Source organism: Sarcophilus harrisii, chromosome 3, assembly GCF_902635505.1.
Source record: "Sarcophilus harrisii chromosome 3, mSarHar1.11, whole genome shotgun sequence".
Taxonomy (NCBI): domain Eukaryota; kingdom Metazoa; phylum Chordata; class Mammalia; order Dasyuromorphia; family Dasyuridae; genus Sarcophilus; species Sarcophilus harrisii.
In genome coordinates, this window is record NC_045428.1 from 2,558,691 (window position 1) to 2,583,307 (window position 24,617).

General features: G+C 43.6%; 1 protein-coding gene across 7 annotated transcripts in view; it reads left to right on the forward strand.

Moving 5' to 3' along the window:
• ACAP2 (ArfGAP with coiled-coil, ankyrin repeat and PH domains 2) overlaps positions 1–24,617 on the forward strand; it is a 76,286-nt gene that overhangs the window by 21,969 nt on the left and 29,700 nt on the right. For 5 of the 7 annotated variants that reach the window (XM_031963598.1, XM_031963599.1, XM_031963593.1 and 2 more), the window contains exons 5-11: positions 6,334–6,392; positions 8,017–8,200; positions 10,540–10,584; positions 11,465–11,560; positions 12,220–12,294; positions 13,775–13,786; positions 18,842–18,954. In XM_031963598.1, coding sequence (XP_031819458.1) covers positions 6,334–6,392; positions 8,017–8,200; positions 10,540–10,584; positions 11,465–11,560; positions 12,220–12,294; positions 13,775–13,786; positions 18,842–18,954 — 584 coding nt within the window. The remainder of the gene's footprint in view (positions 1–6,333; positions 6,393–8,016; positions 8,201–10,539; positions 10,585–11,464; positions 11,561–12,219; positions 12,295–13,774; positions 13,787–18,841; positions 18,955–24,617) is intronic. The other 2 variants (XM_031963594.1, XM_031963597.1) reach the window with 1 other exon arrangement.

The window sequence follows — 24,617 nt, forward strand, 5'->3', positions numbered from 1 at the left end:
ACTTCCCCCTAGGAACTGCTTTGACTGAATCCCATAAATTTTGGTATGTTGTCTCATTATTGTCATTCTCTTTCATGAAATTAGCAGTTGTTTATGATTTCTTGTTTATGTTTATTTCTTGATTTATGATTAAGTGTTTATGATTTCTTGTTTCATCCACTCATTCTTTAGGATTAGATTATTTAGTTTCCAATTAATTTTTGGTCTATTTTTCCCTGGCCCTTTATTACATTTAAATTTTACTGTATCATGAGCTGAAAAAGATACATTTATTATTTCTGCCTTTCTGTATTTGATTTTGAGGGTTTTGTGCTATAATACATGGTCAATTTTTGTGTAGGTTCCATGTACCATGGAGAAAAAAGATATTCCTTTCTGTCCCCCTTCAATTTCCTCCAAAGATTTGTCATACCTAAGTTTTCTGAAATCCTGTTTACCTCTTTAACTTCTTTATTTTTGTGGTTCAATTTATCTAGTTCTGAGAAGGCAAGGTTGAAATTCCCCACTGCTGTCTCTTTCTTCTTGTAGTTCTCTTAACTTCTCCTCTAGGAATCTGGATGCTATATCTCTTGGTGCATACATGTTTAGTATTCATAGTATTTCATTATCTATGATACTCTAGCAAGATGTAGTTTCCTTCCTTATCTTTTTAAATTAGATCTATGGCCCATGCACATATCTTGTAAATAAAAAGCTATAATAATAATAATAAAAAAAGAGATTAAGGTTCACATAATGCTCATGCTCCTCCCTTCTTCCTTCAGTTGTAATTTTTGCATTGTCATGTGATGTAATTTACCCAGTTTTGCCTCCCCTTTACTCTTCTTCCAGTACAATCCCTTTTCCATCTCCTTTTCTATATTATCACAATAAAGTCAAATTATACCTATACCCTCTAAGTATATATATATATATTTTTTTTTCCCTGAGGCATTTGGGGTTAAATGACTCATCCAGGGTCACACAGCTAGGAAGTATTAAGTGTGTGAGGCTGAATTTGAACTCAGGTCCTCCTGATTTCAGGGCCGGCATTCTATCCACTGCTCCATCTAGCTGTCCCTTTAAGTATACTGCTAACAAAGATACAGTTCTCAGGAGTTAAACATATCTTCTTCTGGTATAGGAATGTAAGCATTTTAACCTTTTAAAAATATTTTCTCCTCTTTACTTTTTATATGTTTATGCTTCTCTTGAGTTCTGTATTTTATGATCATATTTTCTGTTCAGCTCTGGTCTTTTCATCAAAAATAAATGAAAATCCTCTATCAAATGTCTATCTTTTCCCCTGAAAGATAGTGCTTAGTTTTACTGGATAATTGATTCTTGGTTGCAGTCCAAGCTCCTTTGCCTTCCAAAATATCATATTCCAGGCCCTTCGATCCTTTAAAGTGGAAGCTGTTAGATCCTGGGTAATCCTGATTGTAGCTCCTCCATATTTGAATTGTTTCTTTCTGGCTGCTTGTGGTATTTTCTCCTTGATCTGATAATTCTTGAATTTAGCTATGATATTCCTTGAAGTTTTCATTTTGGGATCTCTTTCAGGAGATGATTGGTGAGTTCTTTCAATGGGTATTTTCCCCTCTACTTCTAGGACATCAGGACAGTTTTCCTTGATGATTTTTTTGAACAATTTTGTCTAGGCTCTTTTTCATTGTGGTTTTCAGGTAGTCTAGTAATTCTTAGATTATCTCTCCTGGATCTGTTTCCAAATTGATTGTTTTTCTGATGAGATATTTCACATTTTCTTCTATTTTTTCTTTTTCTTTTTTTGTTTTGTTTGACTGACTTTTGATGACATATTGAGCCATTCAATTCCATTTGTTTAATTCTAATTTTTAGTGCATTATTTTCTTCAGTTAGCTTTATACCTCCTTTTGTATTTGGCCAGTTGAACTTTTAAGTGAGTTGTTTTGGTCATTGGATTTTTTTTTTTTTTCATTTCACTGATTCTATTTTTTAGGGAGTTCTGTTTCCATTTCACTCAATTCTGTTTTTCAAAGAGTTGGATGGTTTTTTTTTTTCATTTTGCCAAATCTATTTTTTAAGTAGTGATTTTTTTAAAATTAAAACTTTTTATTTGCAAAACACATGCATGGGTAATTTTTCAACATGAAACTTTGTAAAACCTTCTGTTCCAAATTTTCCCCTTCTTCCCCTCCCTCCTCCCCTAGATGGCAGGTAGTCTAAATACATGTTAAATGTTACAATATATATTAAATTCAATATATGTATACATAGTTATACAGTTATCTTGCTGAACAAGAAAAATCACATCAAGGAGGGAAAAAACTGAGAAAGAAAACAAAATGCAAACAACAACAGAAAGAGTGCGAATGCTATGTTGTGGTCCACACTCAGTTCCCACGGTTCTCTCTCTGGGTGTAGATGGCTCTCTTCATCACTGAACAATTAGAACTGGCCTGAATCATCTCATTGTTGAAGAGAGCCACATCCATCAGAGTTGACATCGTATGGTCCTGTTGTTGCCATATACAATGATCTCCTGATTCTGCTCATTTTACTCAGCATCAGTTCCTGTAAGTGTCTCCAGGCCTCTCTAAAATCCTCCTGCTGGTTGTTTCTTACAGAACAACAATATTTCATAACATTCACACACCATGACTAAAGGTATGCAAGAGAAAATCAACAGCTTGGAAAAGGAAGAACAAAAACATTTTTAAAAGTAGAATTAGCCAAATGCAAAAGGAAGTAAAAAAGCTAACTGAGGAAGACGATACATTAAAAACTGGAATTGGGCAATTAGAAGCTGATAACTTGATGAGACATCAAGAATCTGTTAAGCAAACTAAAAAGAATGAAAAAAGAGAAAAAAAAACTCACTGGAAAAACAACTAACCTCGAAAATAGACACTGGAGAGGCAATTTAAGAATTATTGAACCACCTGAAAGGTGTGATCAAAAAAAAACAAAACCCTGGACAGTATCTTTTAAGAAATCATCAAAGAAAACTGCCCTAGAACCAGAAGGTAAAATAATGATTGATCATTTCCCGAAAGAGATCCCACAAGGGAAATTCTAAGAAACATTGTCACTAAAGTCCGGAATTGTACAGTTAAGAAGAAAATAATCTCATCAGATTTGGCTTAAAGAGAGAACAACATACACACTTAGTTGGTTATAGAAATTTATCTTACCCTATAGGAAAGTAGCAGAAGACAGGGCAAAAAAAGGGAGGGGCTAAATAGAAGGGAGGGCAAAAATAATAGGAGGAAGGTTGATATAAGTGAGGGCAGATTGAGGGAGGGGCTACTCAGAAATAAAACACTAGTGAGGAGGGATAGGGTGGAAAGAAAGAAAAACCTATAAATAGGAGAATATAGATATAGGGAAATTCACATGTATATATAATGGAATGGGATGAACTGTCTCACAAAATGGAAGCAGATAGCAGAATGGATTAAACAACAATCCTATAATATGTTGTTTTTAAGAAACACATTTGAAACAGAGAAATACAGAGTAAAGGTAAAAGGCTAGAATAGAATATATTATGCTTCAGCTTAAGTTAAAAAAAAAAAAAAAAGCAGGGTAGCAATCCTGATGTCAGACAAAGCAAAAGTAAAAATAGAACTAACTAAAAGAGATAAGAAAGGAAATTACATCTTGCTAAAGAGTGCCATAGATAGTGAAGTAATATCAACACTAAACATATATGTAACAAGTGATATAGCATCCAAATTCTTAGAGGAGAAGTTGTCAGCTATAGGAAGAAATAGCAAAACTATACTAGTAGATGACTTCAATTTCCCTTTCTTAGGGTTAGATAAGTTTAACTACAAAATAGCCAAGAAAGAAGTTGAGGAGATGAATAGCATTTTAGAAAATTTATATAAGATAGATCTCTGAAGACAATTGAATGGAGAAAGCAAGAAATATGCCTTTTTCTCAGGAGTGCACGGATCCTACATAAAATTTGACTATATCAGGACATAAAAAGCTCACAATCAAATGCAGAAAGGCAGAAATATTAATTCATCCTTTTCAGATCATGATGCAATAAAAAATACATGCAGTAAAGGGCCATGGAAAGATAGATTAAAAACTAACTGGAAATTAATAATCTCATCTTAAAGAATGAGTTGACCAAACAACAAATCATAAAAACAATTATTTTATCTAAGAGAATGATTCAGAAACATATCAAAATTTATAGGATGCAGCCAAAGCAGTTTTTAGGGGAAATTTTATATCTCTAAATGTTTACATAAATAAAATAGAGGAGAAGATCAGTGAATTAGGCATGCAACTAAAAAAGCTACAAAAAGAACAGATGAAAAATTCCCAATTAAATATCAGATTAAAAATTCTGAAAATCAAACTAACAAAAATCATATGATTATATCAATAGATGCAGAAAAAGCATTTGACAAAATACAATATCCATTCCTATTAAAAGCACTAGAAAATACCGGAATAAATGGAGTTTTCCTTGAAATGATAAGTAGCATCTAGATAAAACCATCAGCAAGCATCATATGTAATGGGGATAAACTAGAAGAATTCCCAGTAAGATCAGGGGTGAAACAAGGTAGCCCGTTATCACCATTACTATTCAGTATTATATTAGAAATGTTAGCTTTAACGAAAAGAGAAGAAAAAGAAATGGAAGTACTTAGAATAGGTAATGAAAAAACAAAATTATCAATCTTTGCAAATATGTGATAGTATATTTAGAGAACCTTAGAGAATTAACTAAAAAATGACTGGAAGCAATTAACAACTTTAGCAAAGTTGCAGGATGTAAAATAAGCCCACATAAAGCTTCAGTATTTCTCTTTGTATCCTGGAAAATATTATTCCAAGTCCTCTAGTCTTTCAATATTGTGTTTTCATGCTACATCTTGTACTATTATGGCGGTTGTTCCATATTTGAATTGTTTCTTTCTGACTGCTTGCAGTATATTCTCTTTGACCTGAGACCTCTGGAGTTTGGCTATAGTATTTCTGGGAATTTTATTTTGGAATCTCTTTAAGGAGGTGATCAATGTATTCTTTCAGTTTCTGTTTTACTCAATATCTTGGCAGTTTTCCTTGATAATTTCTTGAAATATGATATCTAGGCTCTTTTTTGACATCATGACTTTTAAGTGGTCCATGAATTATTAAATATCTTTCTTCACTCTGCTCAAGGTCTTTTATTTTTCCAATGAGATATTATATATTTTCTTTAATTTTTAAAAATTTATTTTATCATTTCTTGATGTCTCATAGAATCCTTAGTTCCCACTTATCCATTTCTGGTTTTTAAAGACTTTTTTCTCTAGTGAATTTTTATAGCCCCCTTTCAGTTTGACCAGTTTTGTTTTTTAAGGAATTCCTTTCTTCAGTGAATTTTTACTTTAATTGTACAGAACAAGCAAATGGGATTTATAGAAGGCATTCAAAGAATCAGTAGTCCAAACTATCTGAGATTTCATGACAGTAAAACAAACATTAAGATTGATGTGTCAGGTTAAGCCTCCATCTTACAATGGGATTAATCCCTAATAGGAGGTTCTGAGGCAGCGAGGTGAAGAATATTGGGCATGGAGTCCAGGTGTTGGACACTCCTATTTCCAGTTAGCTCGATGAGCCTCGTGGCAAAGCATTAAAAGGCTCTCAGCCTCAATTTACTCATCTTCAAGCAGGGTGTTACTGCCCGTCTCCACAGGTGACTGACACATGTAATGCTGGATATGGTGGCGCATTTGGTGCATGTGCCTCCAGGGAAGGCTGGATTGGGGCTCCCCTGTCCATCTGGCGCCAGCTGTGGTCCCAGGAGTGGGTCACCGGCGTGCTCAGGACCGTGAGGGTCTGCCGCAGTGCCGCCAACTCAAGCAGTGTCCTCCAAGGCAGGAGCCACTGGACACAGCAGGTGGTGGGTTGGCGGGCGCAGCTAGAACAGCTCTGAGGAGGAAATGACCATTTGGTCATTTTCATTTCTACACAAGGAAGAGTGATGCAGAAATCCCATTTTCTTCATGTATTTCCAACCCCTTGAAGAGGCAGTTGTCCTCTGTGCCAGCTTGGTTCACAGTCGGGGAGGGTCTGAGAGGCAGCTGACAGGGCGAGCAGGGTGGCTGAGACCCCCATGGGTGCCTTGAAAGGAGAGGGTGCCGTGCTGTCCACTGGTGCAGCGCGGTGTATTTGGGCAGAACAGGAAGCAGAGGGTTTGCGTTTGGAAGTCCCCAAAGAAGGAATTCTGGGAGGGTGGGGAGAGAATCCTCATCTGCCTTTACCAGGGCTCATGTCCTCCTCTGGGGATCACCTGGCCCAGAGAGTTTTCTCCAAGTGTCCATTGGCCTAAACATTTCCTCCTCTTTTGTTCTCTAGATCCTGTTTGACCAGACGCAGAGATCCATTAAGGCACAACTTCAGACGTTTGTTAAAGAGTAAGTTAGCCCTTGGCTCTGTTGCCGAGGCCGGGGAGCTCCATAAAGAACAGAATGCCATCAGATAGTGGGGGAGTTAAGATCCTCTGCAAGAAGTCATGGAGCCTGAGTCCCGGGGCCTGGGGCCAGCCCAGGGGCTGCGCTTCCAGCGGGTAAAGTGGACATTCCCACGCAAGGGTGAGAGCAGAAGAGAAGACCTGCCCCAGATGACCCTGCCGGGTCTCTTCTGTCCCTGGCATGTCTTTTTAAGGCAGCCTGAAGCCCGGGCAGCCTGATCCACTTCTCTTGGCTTTGCTCGGGCCTCGCTCTGTGCTGCTTTTCAAAGGTGCTTCGGAAACCCTTTTGCTGCTGCGCTCCGGATCTCCTGCCCCCTTCCTATTGGGGAAAAAAGAGCTTTGCATTGTCACACAACCACATCGCCCTTGGTTGGGTCTGGGTATATGTCTGGCTTCTGGTCATTCCTCTTCATCAAACTCCCTCCTTTTCTGTGACCAGGCCCGAGAGCTACAATTCCTCCCCTGGCAGCCTCAGGCTCCCCCCTGTGCTGGTGTTGGCCTCCCGGAGGATGGCCGTGGGATGGTTTGGCACAGGCAGGGTGCCATGTTGCTGTTCTGGGGTTCTTGGGCTTCCTGATGGGGGCATGCCAGCTGTTCCTGTGGGTGTGCCAGAATCAGAGCCACTGATTGGAGGCTGCTGCTTGTCCTCTTGGACTGACCTATCTGCCCAAGGCATTTGGCTTGTGGTTGGCAGTGGTGGTGAGGGTTGGTACCTCTGGCAGTGACTCTAGGGGTTAGGGGGGAAGGATGGCCAGTGGTCAGGACTGGCACTTCTGGCCTGGGCCTCTAGGATAGTGGGGAGATAGACCCAAAGGTAATATTCCGCAGCCTCCCCTAGGGTCTGTGGGTAGGCATCCACCCAGAGGAAAAGGCCTGGATCTGCTGGTCATCGACTGTCTAGAGTGGTAGACAAGAAACTGTTGAGATTGTCAGCTCAGAGACTTAGTCAGGGATAAATGGATGTTTAGAAGTGTTTCATCCTTTCTTAAAAAATTAAGTTTTATTGAGTGCTCTTGATTTTTATATTGCCTACATTTCCCCATTTGTCCCTCCCTGCCTGCCCCTTCCCAGTGACATCACCAGAACACAGGAGACTTCTGGCTCAGTCTGTCGCCCTCCTGGGTACCTGGCTCAGCAGGTCAGGGAGCCCTGCTCCTTCCCTCAGCTCTGGGGGAGCCTTCCTGTTACTCTGACCATTCTCACTTGTTGTCATATTGGCCGCCATTTTGAAGTCCAGCCACATTCTTTTGCACTCATGGCTACCATTGCTTTAGCTGGGGCTGGCCCATGAGCATCTACTGGGTCTCTGATTTTTTGTTGCCAAAAGAGCTGCTATGAGTCAGTGAGTGTCTGTGGGGGCCTTTGTCCGTAATCTCCTTGGGGGATATGCCCAGCATGGAATCACTTGGTCAGAGGGTCTGGGCGTTCTCAGCCCAGAAGATCTGGTGTTTCTGAATTGGGAGAGACAGACATGGGGGACAAACAGAGGCACAGCTGAGGGACAGTGGACAGAATGATTTTAAAGTAGATTCTGCCAGACTTGAATCGGCGACCTTGTTCTTTTCTAGGGATCTCAGAAAGTTCAAAGATGCCAAGAAACAGTTTGAAAAGGTCAGTGAAGAAAAGGAAAATGCCCTAGTGAAAAACGCCCAGGTTCAGAGAAATAAACAACATGAAGTAGAAGAAGCCACCAACATTCTGACGGCCACCAGGAAATGCTTCCGCCACATCGCCCTGGACTATGTCCTGCAGGTAGGCTGGGGAGCTGAGCCTCGTGGACTCTGGGCTGCAGAGGCCCCCGTGGTTGGAGCCTGGAGACAGAGAGTGGGATGTAGCCTCAGAGCAGAGGGGGAGCCTCTCCTCCTCCCTCTCAATTTTCTGTCCAGGAGAGGGAAAGTCACCCCAGAATTTCATAGTGGTTGTCATTTGTTAAATGCCCCTTATGTGCCAGGTACTGGGTTAAGTGCTTTTCAAATATGACCTCACTCGAGCCTGGCGACAGCCCTTTTGTTATCCTCATTTTGCAGTAGAGGAAACTGAGGCAGAGTTGCAGTGAGTTTTCCCGAACCACACAACTAGTGAACTCAGGTCTTCATGACTTCAGACCCCACACTCTGCCCTGAGTGTCCCCCTCACCGCCTTCTGCATACACATTTTCCTTTCCAGCGAGTACTTGTTTAGTGGATTTTTTTTTTTTTTTTTTTTGCCTGGCCCAGGTCAGTATTCTGGCCTGCTTGGGCTTTCCTGCACCTTCCACTGCCGGCCATGCCATTAGTAAATGTGGTGGTAGATCCTATGGACCCATTGATAAAACTGAAGGCCAGCCCATACGTGTGGCAAGGGCCCTCCCCCCACCTGCCTGGCTCTAGAGCTGTCTCCACTGGCTTGCTGCCATCTTGGTCACAGCAGACGCATGGAAATGCTCTCAAATGCAGTTAAAAGTTTGTTAAATGCTGCCTTCCTTGGCTTTCTCTTGGGCTTAGGAAGGACACAAGGTGTTTGTTAACCTTGAGTCGATTGTTGACCCTGCTCTGCATGTGCCTCTTGGGATTGTCCCTTAACTCAGGGCTGCTGAGTCAGGAGCCTCACCAAGTGAGGAGAGCCAGAGAACAGAGGACGATTCTTTGTCTCTTGGTCACTGGGAGGATTAGGGTCAAGGCCCTTGGTCCCTGCCTTTTGTGTCCCTCTGAGAGCTTGACTCCCCTCCTTAGCAACTCTAGGTTCATGAAGAAGTTAACTTAAAATAGATTCCTTATGAAAAATTACTTTTCCACTCTCTGGGGAAGGTGGGATTTTTCTCTTTTTTGTTCAAATGCTTCCAGTTGCCCCCTTCCCCTGCCCCTGGTATGAACCCTCTCCACTGGTGTATAGCATCGGCTTCCTTGGAAAGCTCAGGCTAACCGGGGGCTGGGGGAGTTGGGTGGCTTTGCGGTGGTCACGTGGCCAGCTCAGACTCAGAATAACTTAGTCACTCACGGTTGTTCTCTGACCAGTCTGGCTGCTTCTGGAGACAGTATTCTCTGGTTCTGCTCTTTTCCGGCTTCATCATTTCATGCAAGACTTGCCTTGTTTTTCTCCAACCAGTCTGTTAGCTCTGTTTTAGAGCATGAGGGCATCATACCATGGTGTGTTCAGCCATTTCCCACCTGGAGAACATCCCCTCACTTTCTAGTTCCTTCCACCACAAAGGGAGCCGCTATCAGTAATTTAGAGCATTTTGCCCTGAGCACCTTGGGATGGAAACTTAAGAGTGCTCTGGTTGGGGCAGCTTTACAAGCCTGGGCCGTCCTTCCCCATCACCCCATCTTCCCGGGTCTCCTCCCACATTTGTCATTTTCCTCTTTTGCCATTCCAGCCAATCTGGTGGGTATGAGGGGAGAGCCAAGTTTTCATTTGCAATTTTCTCATCAATGAGGAGGTAACACCCTTTTTCTGACTGTATACATTTGATTTCTTCATTGAAGAACTGCCTGTCCATATGATTTATTAGATGGAGAATGGCTCTTATGTTTAGAAGTTTGATAGAATTCTCCATCTAGTGGAGATAGGAGGTCTTTGTTGAAGAAACTGCTTCTCGAGCCCTTCTCCCAGTGTTCCATCTTCCTTCTGAGCCCTCTTTCCAGAAGGGCTTGGTCTTTCTTGGGATCACACCAGTCTCTTCTGATTTGGTTTTTCAGCTGTTCCCAAGGGGTTTGCACTGTCACAGTAGTCATCAAACTGTGCAGGTGTGAAAGAGACCATCCTTGGTAGGTGCTTTACAAAATCCCATTGACTTATATTTTGGGAGAAAAACCCCAGCCTGCTTGTGTTAGCTGCAGTTTCATGAGTTCAGCTTTCTGACTTAAGTCTTGACTTTTTTATTTGAGGTCAAGAAGAGGATGAGAGGAGGGAATTTTCTTTGTTAATTTTCCACTTTCCCTGTGAGTACAAAATATCCAACAAAAGCCCTTGGAACCTGAGGCTGCCCTGGGCGAGCCCTCCTGGAGACCTTCCTTTGAGGCCTGTGTTAATGAGCTGGTTTCCCTGGCATGTGTCTTTGGTCTTTTTCCTGAAAGGAATCACTTAACCACTTCCTCTTTTTCTCTCCCCAGATCAATGTGCTGCAATCAAAAAGAAGATCGGAAATCTTGAAATCAGTAAGACATTTTATGAATCCTTTCAATATTTCTGTATTCCAATTTATAAAAGGAGACCCAGTTGAATCCCTCTGAGCTTTTGGAAGTGGACACCACGGCCTGTAAGCCTTGGAACTGTTGCTTTATTTGGGAATGTTTGTGAGTGCTTCAGTCCCCACAGCCTTCTGGGGTCTCCAGGACAGTCCCAAATGTTAAAAATAGTGTGGGCTCTGGAGAGACTGGCTTTCTATTACAGACTTCGGGGGGGGGGGGGGGGGGGCTGACTCCCCTGGAATCAAGGCCTAAAAGGAAAAAATCCTCAATGCAGATTTGCTTCTAGCCTAATTGAGTGAATCTCAGGAAAAGCTCCTAGCTGAGAAAATTTTGGATGATTTCAGTCAGGATCAAGAACCTTTCCATTTGTAGGGTATGCGTTTGTATGTACAAGTGTGCATGTGTGTATGTATTTGTGAGTGTGTGTGTGTGTGTGTGTGTGTCTGCTGGAGAGCCAGGTCCAGTCTAATAAAGGGATGTGCATTTATCTAAGTCAGTGTGCATCAAATCGATCTGGTAAAAACCAGTCAGGAATCCACACGCTTAGACAGGAGTCTGCAGTAGCCTGTAACAGGCCGGGTCGATTTGTATTCTTTTCAGCAGGGGCAGAAAGTGCCGCTTCTGTTTAATTTGATTTGAAAAATGTGAATTCTTCCCTTGAGACACTTGGGATTGATTGACAAACGTGACTATGAGGTGGTAATGCAGGTTATCTTCAGCTGAGAAAATAATTCCCATCATGCTCCAGATTATTTCTCTTAACACCGTGTAGTAATGTTCTTAATGAATCAAGTCTGGATTAAATGAACTTGGTTGCAACTATTGTGAACTGTTTTTCTCCCTCCAGATGTTATCTTTCATGTATGCCCACCTGGCCTTCTTTCATCAGGGATACGATCTTTTTAGTGAGCTCGGGCCCTACATGAAGGATCTTGGTGCACAGGTAATGCCTGTTCCCTTGGAGGGACCCTCCTTGGTCTCCCATAGGGTGTCGAGGGTTGCTCACCCATAGTGCAACCTGAGGGCCACCTTTTCCCCAAGCTGCCCATGATCCGGGTTTTCTCCCAGCGCAGTATTTTGTGTGTTTATGGGAGCTCCTTGAAGGCAGAGACTGTTAGATTTGTTGTCAGGACCTAGGACAGTGCTTAACATATAAGAAACCCTGCAGGTATCGGCCTTGGATCAGATGAGTTAAGATGAGAAAACACGGACTTTCTCAAAGAAAGATTTCAGATGTACCCATTAAACAGGGATAAAGACTCCTATTTTACACTAGTCTTCCTTTGTAGCAATTGGCCTCTTTTGTCATCCAAAGCTCTAGTCCGAGCCTGAGAAACAGGACTTTGGAATCGTGTGCCCACTTGACAATATTCATAGAAAGGATTTTTTCTTTCCTTATTTCTGACATTCTGTAGCTCATGAAGCTCGTCTTGTTCCTGCCGCTCTGTTGGCTACATCAGCACTGACATCACAGGCTTCTGAGCATCATCAAACAGAATTTAAAACCCTCATGACCCCCAGGAAGACATGAATCCATTTCTGATGTTTTAATTCCTCTGATGAATTTGTGATATGCTCCCTTGCTTTCCTCTTCCCTCACAGCTGGATCGACTGGTAGTGGATGCAGCCAAAGAGAAGAGAGACATGGAGCAGAAACATTCCACCATTCAGCAGAAGGTACTGGCCAGCTGTGAGGCACTGGGAAAGATGGTGGGCAGCAAGTCAGGCCCCCACAGAGAGGGGGGGAGGGTACCTTCTTTTGGGATGAACTAGCTTGTCTTGGGGATGAGGTCTTCCCTCTGACCCTTTGAAGACATGAGCCTGCAGGTTATGACGACGTGTTTTAATGAGAAAAGGAGCCAAGAGGGCAGTTTGGTCTTGGACCTAAGGGCCCCTGTTACCCAAGTAACTGGAAAGTAGTAACTGACTTGAAAGGAAAACCTTTTGGGGGGACAAAGCCCCTGGACCCAGGCCCTATTACCTTTGCTCGAGGGAAGGGAGGCAGTGGGGGGAAGTGTATTCCTTTAAATGAGACTCTGGGTCCTCATCCTCTTGGTGCTTCTGCATTCACCCACATTCACCTGAGGATAATGAAAGGACTCAGCAGATAGTCCTAAAGGCGCAGTACTAAAAGCTGCTTTTTCCACGAGGAAATGCCACAATCCACCATAACAGAAACTCTGTATGCCCAGCGGGTGCAATAGAAAACACATTCTTGCAGAGGTTTAAGGGTCTCAATTTGTTATGATTTATCGAGAGTAGAAAGGAAAAACAGAGCCAGAGGATACAAAGAAAGAGGAGGTGATCATTAAGGAAGAGAATGTTGCTGTGGATGGGACCAGAGCTCTGCCCAAGAGCATTGAGAAGTTCAATCCCCTCCTTAGGAACATTTTATAGACCCAAGATACCCCAAAGTCAGAGGATTCCATTTCCATTTTAAAATATCAAAAATCAAATCAAATTTGTATATGAAATACCTAGATGATCAGTAACTTTTGAAATATGAAAATGGGCTTAATTTTTGCTTCAAAATGTCCTTGACCAATCCCCTTTAACTGAAGAGAACTGTCTCCAAATTCCCCTGAAGATAGAGGTTTATTCAGAGTATTTCAAACCAGTATTATGTGATGTACCCCAAGATGTGGTCAACATCTGTGATGGCTGCTCCCTCTCATTATTCAATTGCATGAGCAAAGCCTTCGCTTGTGGAGCTAAATGTAATTTATTTTTAGAGTAAAACTCTGAATGGAAGAGAAGAAAACTAAAGACAAAAAGGATTGTTAAGTAATGTTAGGTAGAAAAAGAGGATTGCCAAAGAGATGGGCCTGTGCTCAGGGGGCCTGGAAAGAAGGTAATACTCAACTAAAACAAGGAAAGGCAAGCCTGCCTCTGGCTACCATGGCTTACCCCTTGTAGGCCACGTGGTGGAAGCAAATCGTGGTCAGCAAGACTTGGCCGGGCTGGGCCACTGGCCGGGAAGATTCTTGGTTATTGGACTGAGAACCATCAGAGCACCAAACTGAGTTGTAGAACACTGAATGTAATTCTGATTATGACTCAATTTTAAATCTACTTTTTAAATTGGTTTCCTTTCAAAGGTATATTTATATTAATCATGATGTATATTTTACTCTTTTCTCTTAAATGCTAACACAAGGCCGCATTACAGGTAAAAAATGTAAATTAACCAAGAAATTATTCTTAAAAGCTATTTTATAAAGGAAAAAGTTTCTAATAGTTCTACTTATTTATGCCCTGTAGACATTGTAAGTTTTAATATACTTTTCAGTGATTTTTACATATTCTTTATGTCATGCATTTGAATTTATGTGTAATTATAGAAACATTCACTTTTTTGCATTGTATATTAGATTTTATTCATAATATCATATCTGATAAACTTTTTGATATTAGTACAAGATCAAAGCCTCTATGAAAAGTCAGTGCCCTATTTATAATTCGCAGCCTTTTGTTCTTATTCTGCACTTATGTCCTCCCAGCAGCAGTCATGTTGGAAACTCTCTGTATAAGGCCCTCAAGAGTGGATAAGATGAAGTGATTTGTGTTGTTTTTCCCTTCCTTTGTATCCCCAGCACTCACACAATACCCGATGCACAGGAAGCACTTAAGAAATGTTTGTTGGCCAACTGTTGTAAGCTGAAAAATGTTCTGCCTGAAATGATCATTTAATCTCTTTGTGGCCATTTCTTTCAAAATATGGCTTTAATTAAGCTTTATGCCTTGGTTCCTTCCTGGTTTGTTGAACTCCCTTGTTATCACTTGTAAAATGATGAAGTCTTGGTCATTTGTACTTAGAGATATATTGGTTTTCAAAAGCTCATTAGAGATATCTTGAAAAGACTTTTTAAAATGAACTCCTCATTCAGGAGAACGTCTTGGTCTTTAAAAGACTTTGTGTTTAAGATGTTGTCATAAGTGAAGGCTGCAGGGGAGGGGGTGGCAATTTTAAAAAACAGCCAGGAGACACCTCCAAGACTGTCTGAGGTGCCACAGAGTCCCTAGAGATGGAGATGTTGGCGATGGTTTCTGCTGCTTTGTTTGCCCCACACGTGCCGGCTGTGCCGGTGAGCGTGCATCGGTGTGTTTGCAGCAGGAATATTGTGTTCCGGCTGTGGAGGTACCTCCTGAGACCTTAGATTGCCTGCCTGCCAGAAGGGCCTCAAAGGCTTTGTGAAACCTAGACTGTCTGCCAACGCCAGGCCAGGAAATGGATGCTTCCATTTGGATTGTCTTAGGAAGATTCTGAAGATCACCAGGCAGAGTCACGGGCCAGACACTGAGGTCCTCGTTCCAGCTGAACTGCCAAGTGTCCACATGCTATTGTGGACGGCCCGATTCCATTGGGCTGGCCATGTGGTTTGCCTAAAAGACAGTTTTATAGAGAATCGCCACTATGGAGATCAGCAGAATAAATACAAGGACACTCTCAAAGTCTCTCCAAAGAACTTTGGAATCGATTGTGAGATATGGGAGACCGTGGGCCGGGATTGCCCAGCACGGGCATCTGCTCAAAGAAGGCCCAAATATAGAGCTGTCCCTACTCCAGATGTTGATGTGGACTGTGTGTGCCTGAGTATGTGGAGCCTTCTGAGCTGCTTTTGGTCCTCTTTGAGCATGAAGGGCAGCAACCAAACCATCTCCTGTTCCAAATCAATTCCAACGATGAACATCTGTTAAAGGGACAAAAACTTGTCCCTTTGGGGGGGATATAGCATAAAGGAAGATTCCATGGTCTGTATTACCTGTTTTGAAATACTCTTAAGGATGTGTCCTGATACCTGATTTCTATTGAAAAGATTTTTTTGTTGATCCCAAACAATATGGAATAAGAAATCATTCATAATTAATTCAAAAATTTCAGGGAAGAAATGCAGTGTGTTGTGTGCATTTTGAGCAATGCTTCCTTTGGCAGGGATCCAGGGGCATCACGACTCCCCACCCCCAGTCCAGTGCACTTAGCAATCTCTCCTCAAATTCTCATTCTCTGTCCCTCTTGTCCGTGTCTTCCACACATTTGCTGCAGGAAATTGTGTGAATTTGTTGGAGTTCTAAAGAGTTCTCAAGCAGCCTCTGGGATGCCTGTCTGTCCTTCCACAACGGTGTTCTTGCTTCTTGGATGGTGTCTTTTTTTTCTTTTTTTTCCATGGCACTCTACAATTGGTTGATGATCCTGTGCTCCCTCTTCTCTCCTTCCCTTAACCCCCTGGACAGATGTCCCTCCATTGTGAGGGTGCTGATGGAGGCCCCAGTTCCTGACCATGCTATAGAGAAGAGTCGGAGGGACATTAGTGCGAAACCTGACATGTGTGCATGTAGCATCCAGTGCTTCATTCTGGCTTGTTGGAGCCTGCTCAGTTGGTCTTGTTTAAAAAAGCAGTTTTCAAACAAGGAAATTGTAATTTCAAGATTTTAAAGTGGAGGAAGGAGAAAAGGAAGTAGAAAGGGTGTGGATCAGTTCCCTTTTCTGTGTTACTTGAGTGAGTGACTTCAGGAGAGAGTTACCACCTGCAGAATCAGACTCCACAGGCTAGGGCCTTTGCTCATTTCTATTATAGAAACATTAAGTGTCATTGAAGTGCGTTGGTTGTTGGGGTCCTGTCTGCTCAGGTGGCTGAGAGCGGTGGATGAAGAGCATTAGGGTGGCCCTGGCACCATTGACTGAGCCTCCCTGTGCTTTCCCTGCTTTATAATTCCTAGGAGAAGGTGGCAGCCCTTGAATTTGTTTTGTTTTCTGAGGTTGTGATGCTGACTTCTGAGGCATCTTGGTTTTCACCGAGCCTGGTGGGGTGGATGTGTCCAGGACATGGTCCTGCTGTGAGGAGGACCTGAGTTCAAATGCAGCCCCAGACAGTTTCTGGCTGGGTGACCCTGGGCAAAACACCTAAAGCAGAATAGGCCTTGGAAAGCTTCTCTGTGGTGCATTCGTTGTGTTTGCTGGAGAAACACAGCAACATGCCAGTCTTGGGAGGCCTTTATTGTGTATGGAGATTGGTGAGTGTGGAAAGGGGTGGCTAGGCGGGGCAGTGGATGCTTGCTGGGCCTGGACTCAGGGAGTTCATTCCGGATATTTGGACCCAGAAGAAAGACCAGCTCAGGAAGCACGAGCTCTTCCTTTGCTTTCCTCATCCCACACCGCCCCCTGCTTCCATGTCTGTGGCTGTGTCTACCACCCCTGTGCCCCCTCCCCATGCACCCACCTGAGCAGGCCGAAAAGGTTCCACTTCCTGCAGGAGCTACCCTTCCAGGTGGTCCTGGCTCAGCCACAGATGGAATCACCTGCCCTTCGCCTCTCATCGCTCCCAGCTGGCATTTCTTGTCTTGGTCCCATTGTGCATAAATATATGGGAGGCACATAGCTCCATCATCTTCTCTATCTTTGAGAAGCAGAATCGGAGCTGAAGTGTTTGCCTTTGCTTCTGCCCGCTCGCTCATGTTCCTTTGCAGGAGTAGCTGAGGCTTCCGAGCAGATCCAAAGCCAGCCTCCACTCAGCCTCCTCCACAAGGCCTCTCCCGGAGCTGCACATGCTGCGCTCTAAGGCAGCCACCATCATAGACCTGGTGTGTTCTGGCTCCAGTTACAGAGAGACCGAGGAGAAATAGAGGCGCAGTTTGCAAGCCTTCATGGTCAGGCCTGGACCAGTCCATGGTGTCAGTGCTGCAACAAAGAGTGCTCCTGGATGTCTGGGAGGACCCTCCACCCTTGCTGTAGTGACAGGCAGCATGGTGACTCTGGACATCCCTCGATTGCTGTCACTCATTCCGAGAAGGCCCCAGGAGCGTGTCCTCATCCCTGGCTCCCCTCTCCCAGACTGACGCCTTGGTATCCATTGCTCAGCGCTCCTGGCTGTGCTGCTGCTGGCCCCTGCCTTGTGCTGGATCTCGCCCGGCCTCTTGCGTCTCCCGTCTCTTCCAGAGCACCCTAAGGGCATGAGGTCCGTGTCCTTGGCGGAGCAGACTGCATCTTCTCTTTGGGATCTGCCTTCCAGTTTCATCCCTAAAGGCCTTGGGCTTGCCTTGCAAGCTTAAAAAGCCCACAAAACTCTCTTCAGTGTCACTGCTCCTCTGTCCTGTGAGAAAGTCCCACTCGAGATTGTCCACCATCTTGGTTTGTCAGCTGGCTGATGGGTTTAGTCCCAATCCCTGCCTTTGGCGGCCATTTCTCCATTTGGGAACCGATCATATAGTTATTGACTAAAGGACTTTCTGAACTTTTGGGAGCTTATTGGGGCATTTAATTTGCATTAATTAAGATTCTAGCTACAGTTTCTATTGTCTGTTTCCCCAGATTTCACCTTGTTTGAATAGTTCGAGGTTATTTTTCTTGTACACCATCGGTTTTTCTCATTTTTCTCTTTGCTCTTCACTAATTCTGGTCTTCACTTATGTTGATGGTCTGATTGTCCACAGCCAACTAACTCTCTGTAAGCCTGAGACAGTCACCCCATTAATCACCAGCCTGCCCCTGGCCTTATTTGACATTGGTGGCAGTGGGGAGCCTCTGGGGCATGTCCACACCCATCCCTTGGGAGATCTGCCCTCAGTCCGCTTCTGTCCCCCTCACAGGTTTGACCACTGAAGAATCAGTTCATCTTTGAACAGGTCCAATACCAGAGAAGCTCCTGCCCTCTGGGGGACCCTGAGAGGCAGTGGTCCAGCCTTTGCTTAAAGGCCCTCAGTGGTTCCCACCAGTGTTCTCCACTTGCCCTTGTAGCGCTAATGTTCTGTTGGCTCTCATTAGACTAAAGATGCTTCTCCTCTAGAGGAGCCAAAGTCTGGCTTCTTGCCATTTCTGTTCTGGTTCAGCCCGGGCCTAGAGCCAGGTACCACAAGCCCAGCCTCTCCTGTCGGGGCCCTCCCCGCACCCCCACGCCTTTCCCTCCAAGCTCGCATCATGCTCGGACAAGGGAGAAGCCGATCAGGGGCCAGTCCCCAAGGGCGGCCATCAGATACTGGGCACGCAGGTTTTAAAATTTGCCTGATGCTTTTTGACCAGCTGAGAGTTTTCGGTGTCTCTAAACAACAGTGAGGGTAATTCTCCCATGAGGATTGTCCAGCCACGGCACCAGTCTCCTTGTCTTTCCGAGCCTCTGCCTCCTGTGCCGCAGGCATAATAATCAGTCTAGAGCCCGGACCCGCTGTCTCCAAAAAGTGCCCCGCCTTGAACTGAAATGCCATTTAAAGATTTGTCTGTCATTTGACCTAGGATTTCTCCACGGATGATACCAAGCTAGAATATAACGTGGACGCGGCCAATGGCATTGTCATGGAAGGCTATCTGTTCAAACGAGCCAGTAACGCCTTCAAGACTTGGAACAGGTAACGTGTTTTAAATACCCATGTCTCCACACTCCCATACAACCTCCGTTTTCTGTCTTTCCTCTGCTCTCAGGCTTTTACATTGATCACTTAAGTTGTATTTTAGGGAAAAGGATGGGGAAGTCATTATACCAGCAATCTTCAGTTCTAAAAATTAAAAGAACCCATTTGTTTATGTCAATGACACTAAAAAGTCTGCTGGTCCTTACAAATGACCAGGCTTGTGCTCTTTTTTCTGCACAGTATAGCCAACACATGGGACCTGCAATACTCAGTGAATAAATCTCGTACACATGGTGTGCAGGTCTCACTTAGCATCCATCAGCCCCGTGCAGGGAAGCCGCCAACAAGTGAGGTTCGGTTTGTCTGGGACTGCCACAGTGGACGGATTTCCTGGGGACTTTTCCGAGTTGGGAACAATCCTGTAAAAGTGATCGAGCCTCTCTATGCTTTGGTATCATTTAGGGAACATGCAGCAGGGACATCATCGAAGAATCAGGGAGAATAGGATGAGACCTGAAGGCCGAGGCCCTTGGAGCCACTTCTGAGGGGAGTTAGTGTTTTGTCTCAGCTCCTTAACTGCAGCTTCTTGTGTCCCAATTCATTTTTCTCTGAAAAGAGAAGGGCCAAAACAAGATGGCTAATTGAGCATCCGCAAGAGTTGGATTCTCTTTTGTGTGTGTGTGTGTTTTACAAAAGCTGCTTTTCGAATAAAATATTGTGGTGGGTTTTTACCATATCTGCAGGTTTTAGTGTTACATTTAGTTAAATGTTAATAGAGAAATGCACAGTTTTGTTTATTTGTTTATTTATTTGTTAATTTATTTATTTAATATGTAGACTAAACCCTGGGTGTAGCTATCATTTTTGTTACTGATTTTTTCCAGGTCTGTAAGCATTTCTTAAGCTCCTCCTATATATTCCAGGTCCCGTCCTAGGTGCCAGTGTTCACAATACATGGTAGACCCTTGTCCTATAAAGAACCTGATTTTGGCTTCCTGGGGGGTTCACATGTTGTGGGAGATCCATGCCCCTCTTGGGAGTTTTTTCCTGATGGCAGTGACTACTGGGAGAAAGACCTCAGACTGGAGATGGCTCTGTGCCAGCCACTGACTTGGTTCCTCTTGGATCACATGACTTTAGTTGGCTAAGACTTGGCTCAGAAAAGCTTGACTGTGCTCTTGGGAAGAGGGCAGCTCCCCTGTCCTGTTGCCCGACACAGGGCTGAGAATGAAGACCTCGAGTTGTCAGGGGCTGTCTGGAGAGAGCCAGGAAGGAGAGATGGCATTGCACCCATTCAGCCATCCTGCTGCAGGGCCAAGATGGTGGACCTGCCAAGTGGAGCCTTGGAGCTAACGGGAATCAGGGACCACAGGAGCCAGTCTCCTCCTTGGGGAAGAAAAAGTAATTTTCCTTAAGGTTGTTGTTTTGTTATTTCCGTGAACTGATATAAAGAATCAATAAGACTAAACTGTTCGGAGAAGAGACTTCTTGCTCGTCACTTGGTCAGAGGGAGCCAGCTTTAGAATCAGAGAGATCTTGGTTCCAATGGGACCTCTGCCCCATTGTGAGCGGCCAGAGGGCCTAAGGGTCTGCCAGGTTTCACCCTGATGAAGTCACGGGTCTGCCTAACTCGAAGGGCTCCCAGGGCTTGGGAAGTTCTGGTGAGATCCTGCCCGCCTCTTTAAAGTGAGCACAGGTGGGTGCAGCTAGAACGTTTTCACCTTGGGATTGGAAATGGAATCTCTGCATCTTCATCTCCTTTTGTGTGATCTTCACGGGATCATCCCATGGTCCAGAATGACCAGCCATTTCCATCGAAATGGCTAAAACAGACAGGATTCATGAAGAAAGACGTGACGGTCTTCTCTGGACAACAGAGGAACTAGTGGGCAGCTGCTACGAAACCAGAGAGAAGCCTCTGCCGCGCTGTGGAGCCCCCTCCCAGCAGGAGGCCTGGGCCTCTTGGGGCTGCAGCAAGGGTCCCTTCCTCTTTCGGCACTACCTTTAGCTGTGTTCCCGGCCCTGAAACCACTGCGGCCTTTGTGCTTTTTGGCTCCAAACCCTGAGTGTGTAACTCGTCCCAGATCTTTCCTTGCCCTTTGCCTGGTTCGGCTCTTTCCCATGCCCCCGGCTTTTGTCTTCTGAACCGGAGAGGGTGTGTTGGAGGGGGGCCTGGATTCACACGCTCCCGTCAGCTGCCAGGGGCTGAGGCTTCTTTGTCTCTCAGTCCATGGGGCTCACTGGGTCCTGGAAGAGTTTTCAGTCGCCAAGAGGCCCGGCATCAAACATGACACACTGAAAGACGGAGAACAGGGCAGGTGTGCTCTAACTGGCCGGGAGGCCATTTGGATTCAAGGCCCGGGGACTCTATTTAGGGGGAAACTTGTTGCCCCACAGATTACATTGATTGAAAGAAAAGCATCCATATAAACAAAAAAAATACTTTGTATAAACATTGGTCTAGGTTCCTCTTTAGAGTACTCTCTAACAAGCATAACTAGATCTGATATGCTCCAGTCATCATTTTTAGTGGTGCTTTCACTACTTTTCAGCCTTCAGTGGGATCCTATTGGCCCAGCTTTGGTTAGAAAGGATTTCAGGCTTTGTGGAGCTCACAGGTGTGTGCGTATATGCGAGCACCCCTGGAGAAATCATTAGAAAAGAAAGCATTCAGGGGCAGCGCAAAGTGAGTTGGGATGGGCCAGAATCCTTACTGACTTCTCAGGGCACGAGGGCCCTGGATCAGAGATGAAGGTGTTTTTTGTGATTTAAGTAAATTAGAAAGTCTGGTGAGGCTGGGACATTTCAGGTTTAGGAAACTGGAGGAAGACTGTGTACATGTGAGGATTTATAGAGGTAGTAAGTAGGCTACTTTGAGGGGGAAAGGAGGAATAAGCATATGTAATTCAGATAGATAGCAGAGAAGACTAATCCCTCACCCCTAAAGTATTGATTCTGCACCCTGTACCCCACCAATTTCTGTTTATGAGAAGACTATACTTAAAAGAAGAACATTACAAATCTTCACTTTCCAAGAGCTTGTACAAGCCAATCCCTGAACTTAGTTGTACACAACCACTCCCACCACTTTCCCCCTCTTCCCCTGCTCCTAGTGCCACAGAAAATCAAAATGCAGAAACTTGTTCTTGCTGGTACAACTTGTTCTTGCAGTGTGTGAGCAACAGAAAGAACTTCTTGGTGTGGGACACCAGAGTGCCTATGGATCTACCAGGCCTGCTCAAAGTAAAGAGTGTAGCAGCAGCACCATCTGGGGCCATTCTGATTTCTCTTCTTCCTATCTTCCCATGCAGAAATCATTTGAGGCAGAGACTAAGACCAGTATTATGACCAGCTTGGGAAGAGAATGAATCAAGCTTAGGTCTAATCCCCAGGGGAAAGATCAGTCAAAGTGGAAGGAGTCAGAATGTGACAATAGGGGAATATAAAGAAAAACAGGGAAATCACCCAAGAATTCATTTAAAAATCTTGAGTATAAGCAGATAAACCAATAGGGAAGATATTAAAAACAGAAGGGAATGTGACTTCCATCAGTAAAATAATTCTAGATATCTGTAAATAAATATTATAAGTCATAGGAAAATGAATTAGTCCTCTGGTACCCGGTGGATTCCTGAGAGTGGAACATAGCAGGTGTGCGTGAATGATTTAAAAGAGAAGTAAGAATTATATAAGGCTATGGCTAATGGAGCAGATGTAATTGGAAGAATAGAAAAAACTTGAATCCACAGTGACAAGTCTTCAACAGAAAAGAGAATAACTGATTGGGAATGCAGATACACAAAAATGAAGGACAATCTGAAAGAAGAGAAGTGAAAGCAATAATGTGTTTTTAAAAATATGATTTCAAAGACAACTTAAGGATTATAGGTCACACAGAAGAGTACAATACAAAAATCTGAATGCCAAATAAAGAAGACTGCCCAGAACGTGAACACAGAAAACTAAAGTACCAATTGAAGGATTCCATAGATGGTTTTCAGAAAGGGGAAAAACCCACCTCTGATCCAAACTCCAGGATGCATGGTTGTTACAATATACAATTTCAATGTCAAACAACAAATTCTGTATATTCCCAAGAGCATCAAACATAAAGGAAAAGCGATTCTAATAAGGCATAATTATTGTGACCCTGCCAAAAACCCTAGAACAGAATGGTATAGTATATTTTAAAAAAGAAAAGTAGTTCTAGGTAGAATCCAAGATAACCCACCCTGCAAACCTGTTCCTAATCATGAATGAGGAGAGGAGGATATCTAATACAAAAGGGACACTCAGAGCTTTCTTAGAAAGAAACCAAACCTGAACTAAATATTTGAGACAATTCAAATACCAAAGGCAAACAAACTGAGCAGCCTAGAGCAATCAGGAAGAATGAAGCAAATAGAATTGACAATAGAGAAACAGACCTGAAACAGGAAAGACTAAACTTCTTAATATCCTATCTAAATTTTTATGGGACTGAATTTCAGGGTGAGAGGGCTCATTAAAAAAAAAAAAAATGAGAGGAAGAAGATAGAAGGAAATATACTTGGTTTAAGTCAAAAGAAAAACAAAGTATAACTCCCATAATCTCGAGAAGAAGAGAGCTTACAGAAGATTGGGTAAGGAGGCAAAAGAAGCAAGAAAATCAATCAATAAACATTTATTAAGAGCCTACTATATGTCAAGTGGGTTGGCTAGATGGGGCAGTGGATAGAATGTAGAGTCTGGAGTCAGGCAGGAATGAGTTCAAATCCAGTCTCAGACATTAGCTGCGTGATCCCATGCAAGTCTTTTAGCCTACTTGCCTCAATTTTCTCATCTGCAGAATGAGCTGGAGAAAGAAATGACTAACCACTCAAATATGTAAATATGTGTAGCACAGAAACCTCCCAATGAGGTTACAAGAACTTGGATACAACTGAAAGACTACATGTGCCAATTATTATGCTAAGTGCTGAGGATGCAAAAAGAAAGTCCCTGTCCTCTAAAAGCTTACAGTTTAATGGGGGAAGCAACAGTTTATACAAAACAAGCTATATACAGGATAAGTAGGAAATAATTAACAGAAGGAAGAGAAGGTAGGATTTTAGTTAGCACTTAAAAAAAGCTAGGGTGTTCAGTAGTTGGAGTGGAGAAGTGAGAACATTCCAGGCCTTCAGAATGCCTAGAGAATGCCTCAGAACCAAGAGGTGGAGATCTTGTTCATGGAACAGAAACAAGATCAGAGTTATGGGGTCAAAGAGTATGTACATGGAAAGGTTTAAGAAAACTGGTAGATGTAGGAGGGGCTAAGTTATGAAGGGCTTTGAATGCCCTTTTTTTTTTTTTTGTTTGTTTGTTTGTATGTGCTGGAGGCAAGAAGGAGCTACTAGAATTGGTTAAGTAGAAAGGTGAGAGGATCAGATCTGCACTTTAGGAAAATGACTTTGGTGGTTGAATGGAGGGTGGACTAGAGTAGGAAGAGCCTTGAGTCAGGCAGTCACTGAAAAGGCTATTGCAGTAGTCCAGGTGTGAGGTGAAGAGAGGTGAGGGCAGGGTCAGAAGAGAGAAGGCAGGTATCGAAGCTGCAGAGGGGACATTGACCAGACATGCTGCAGGGGGAAATTGACCAGAGATGTTGCAGAGGAGAAATCAACCAGGGATGCTGCAGCGGGGAA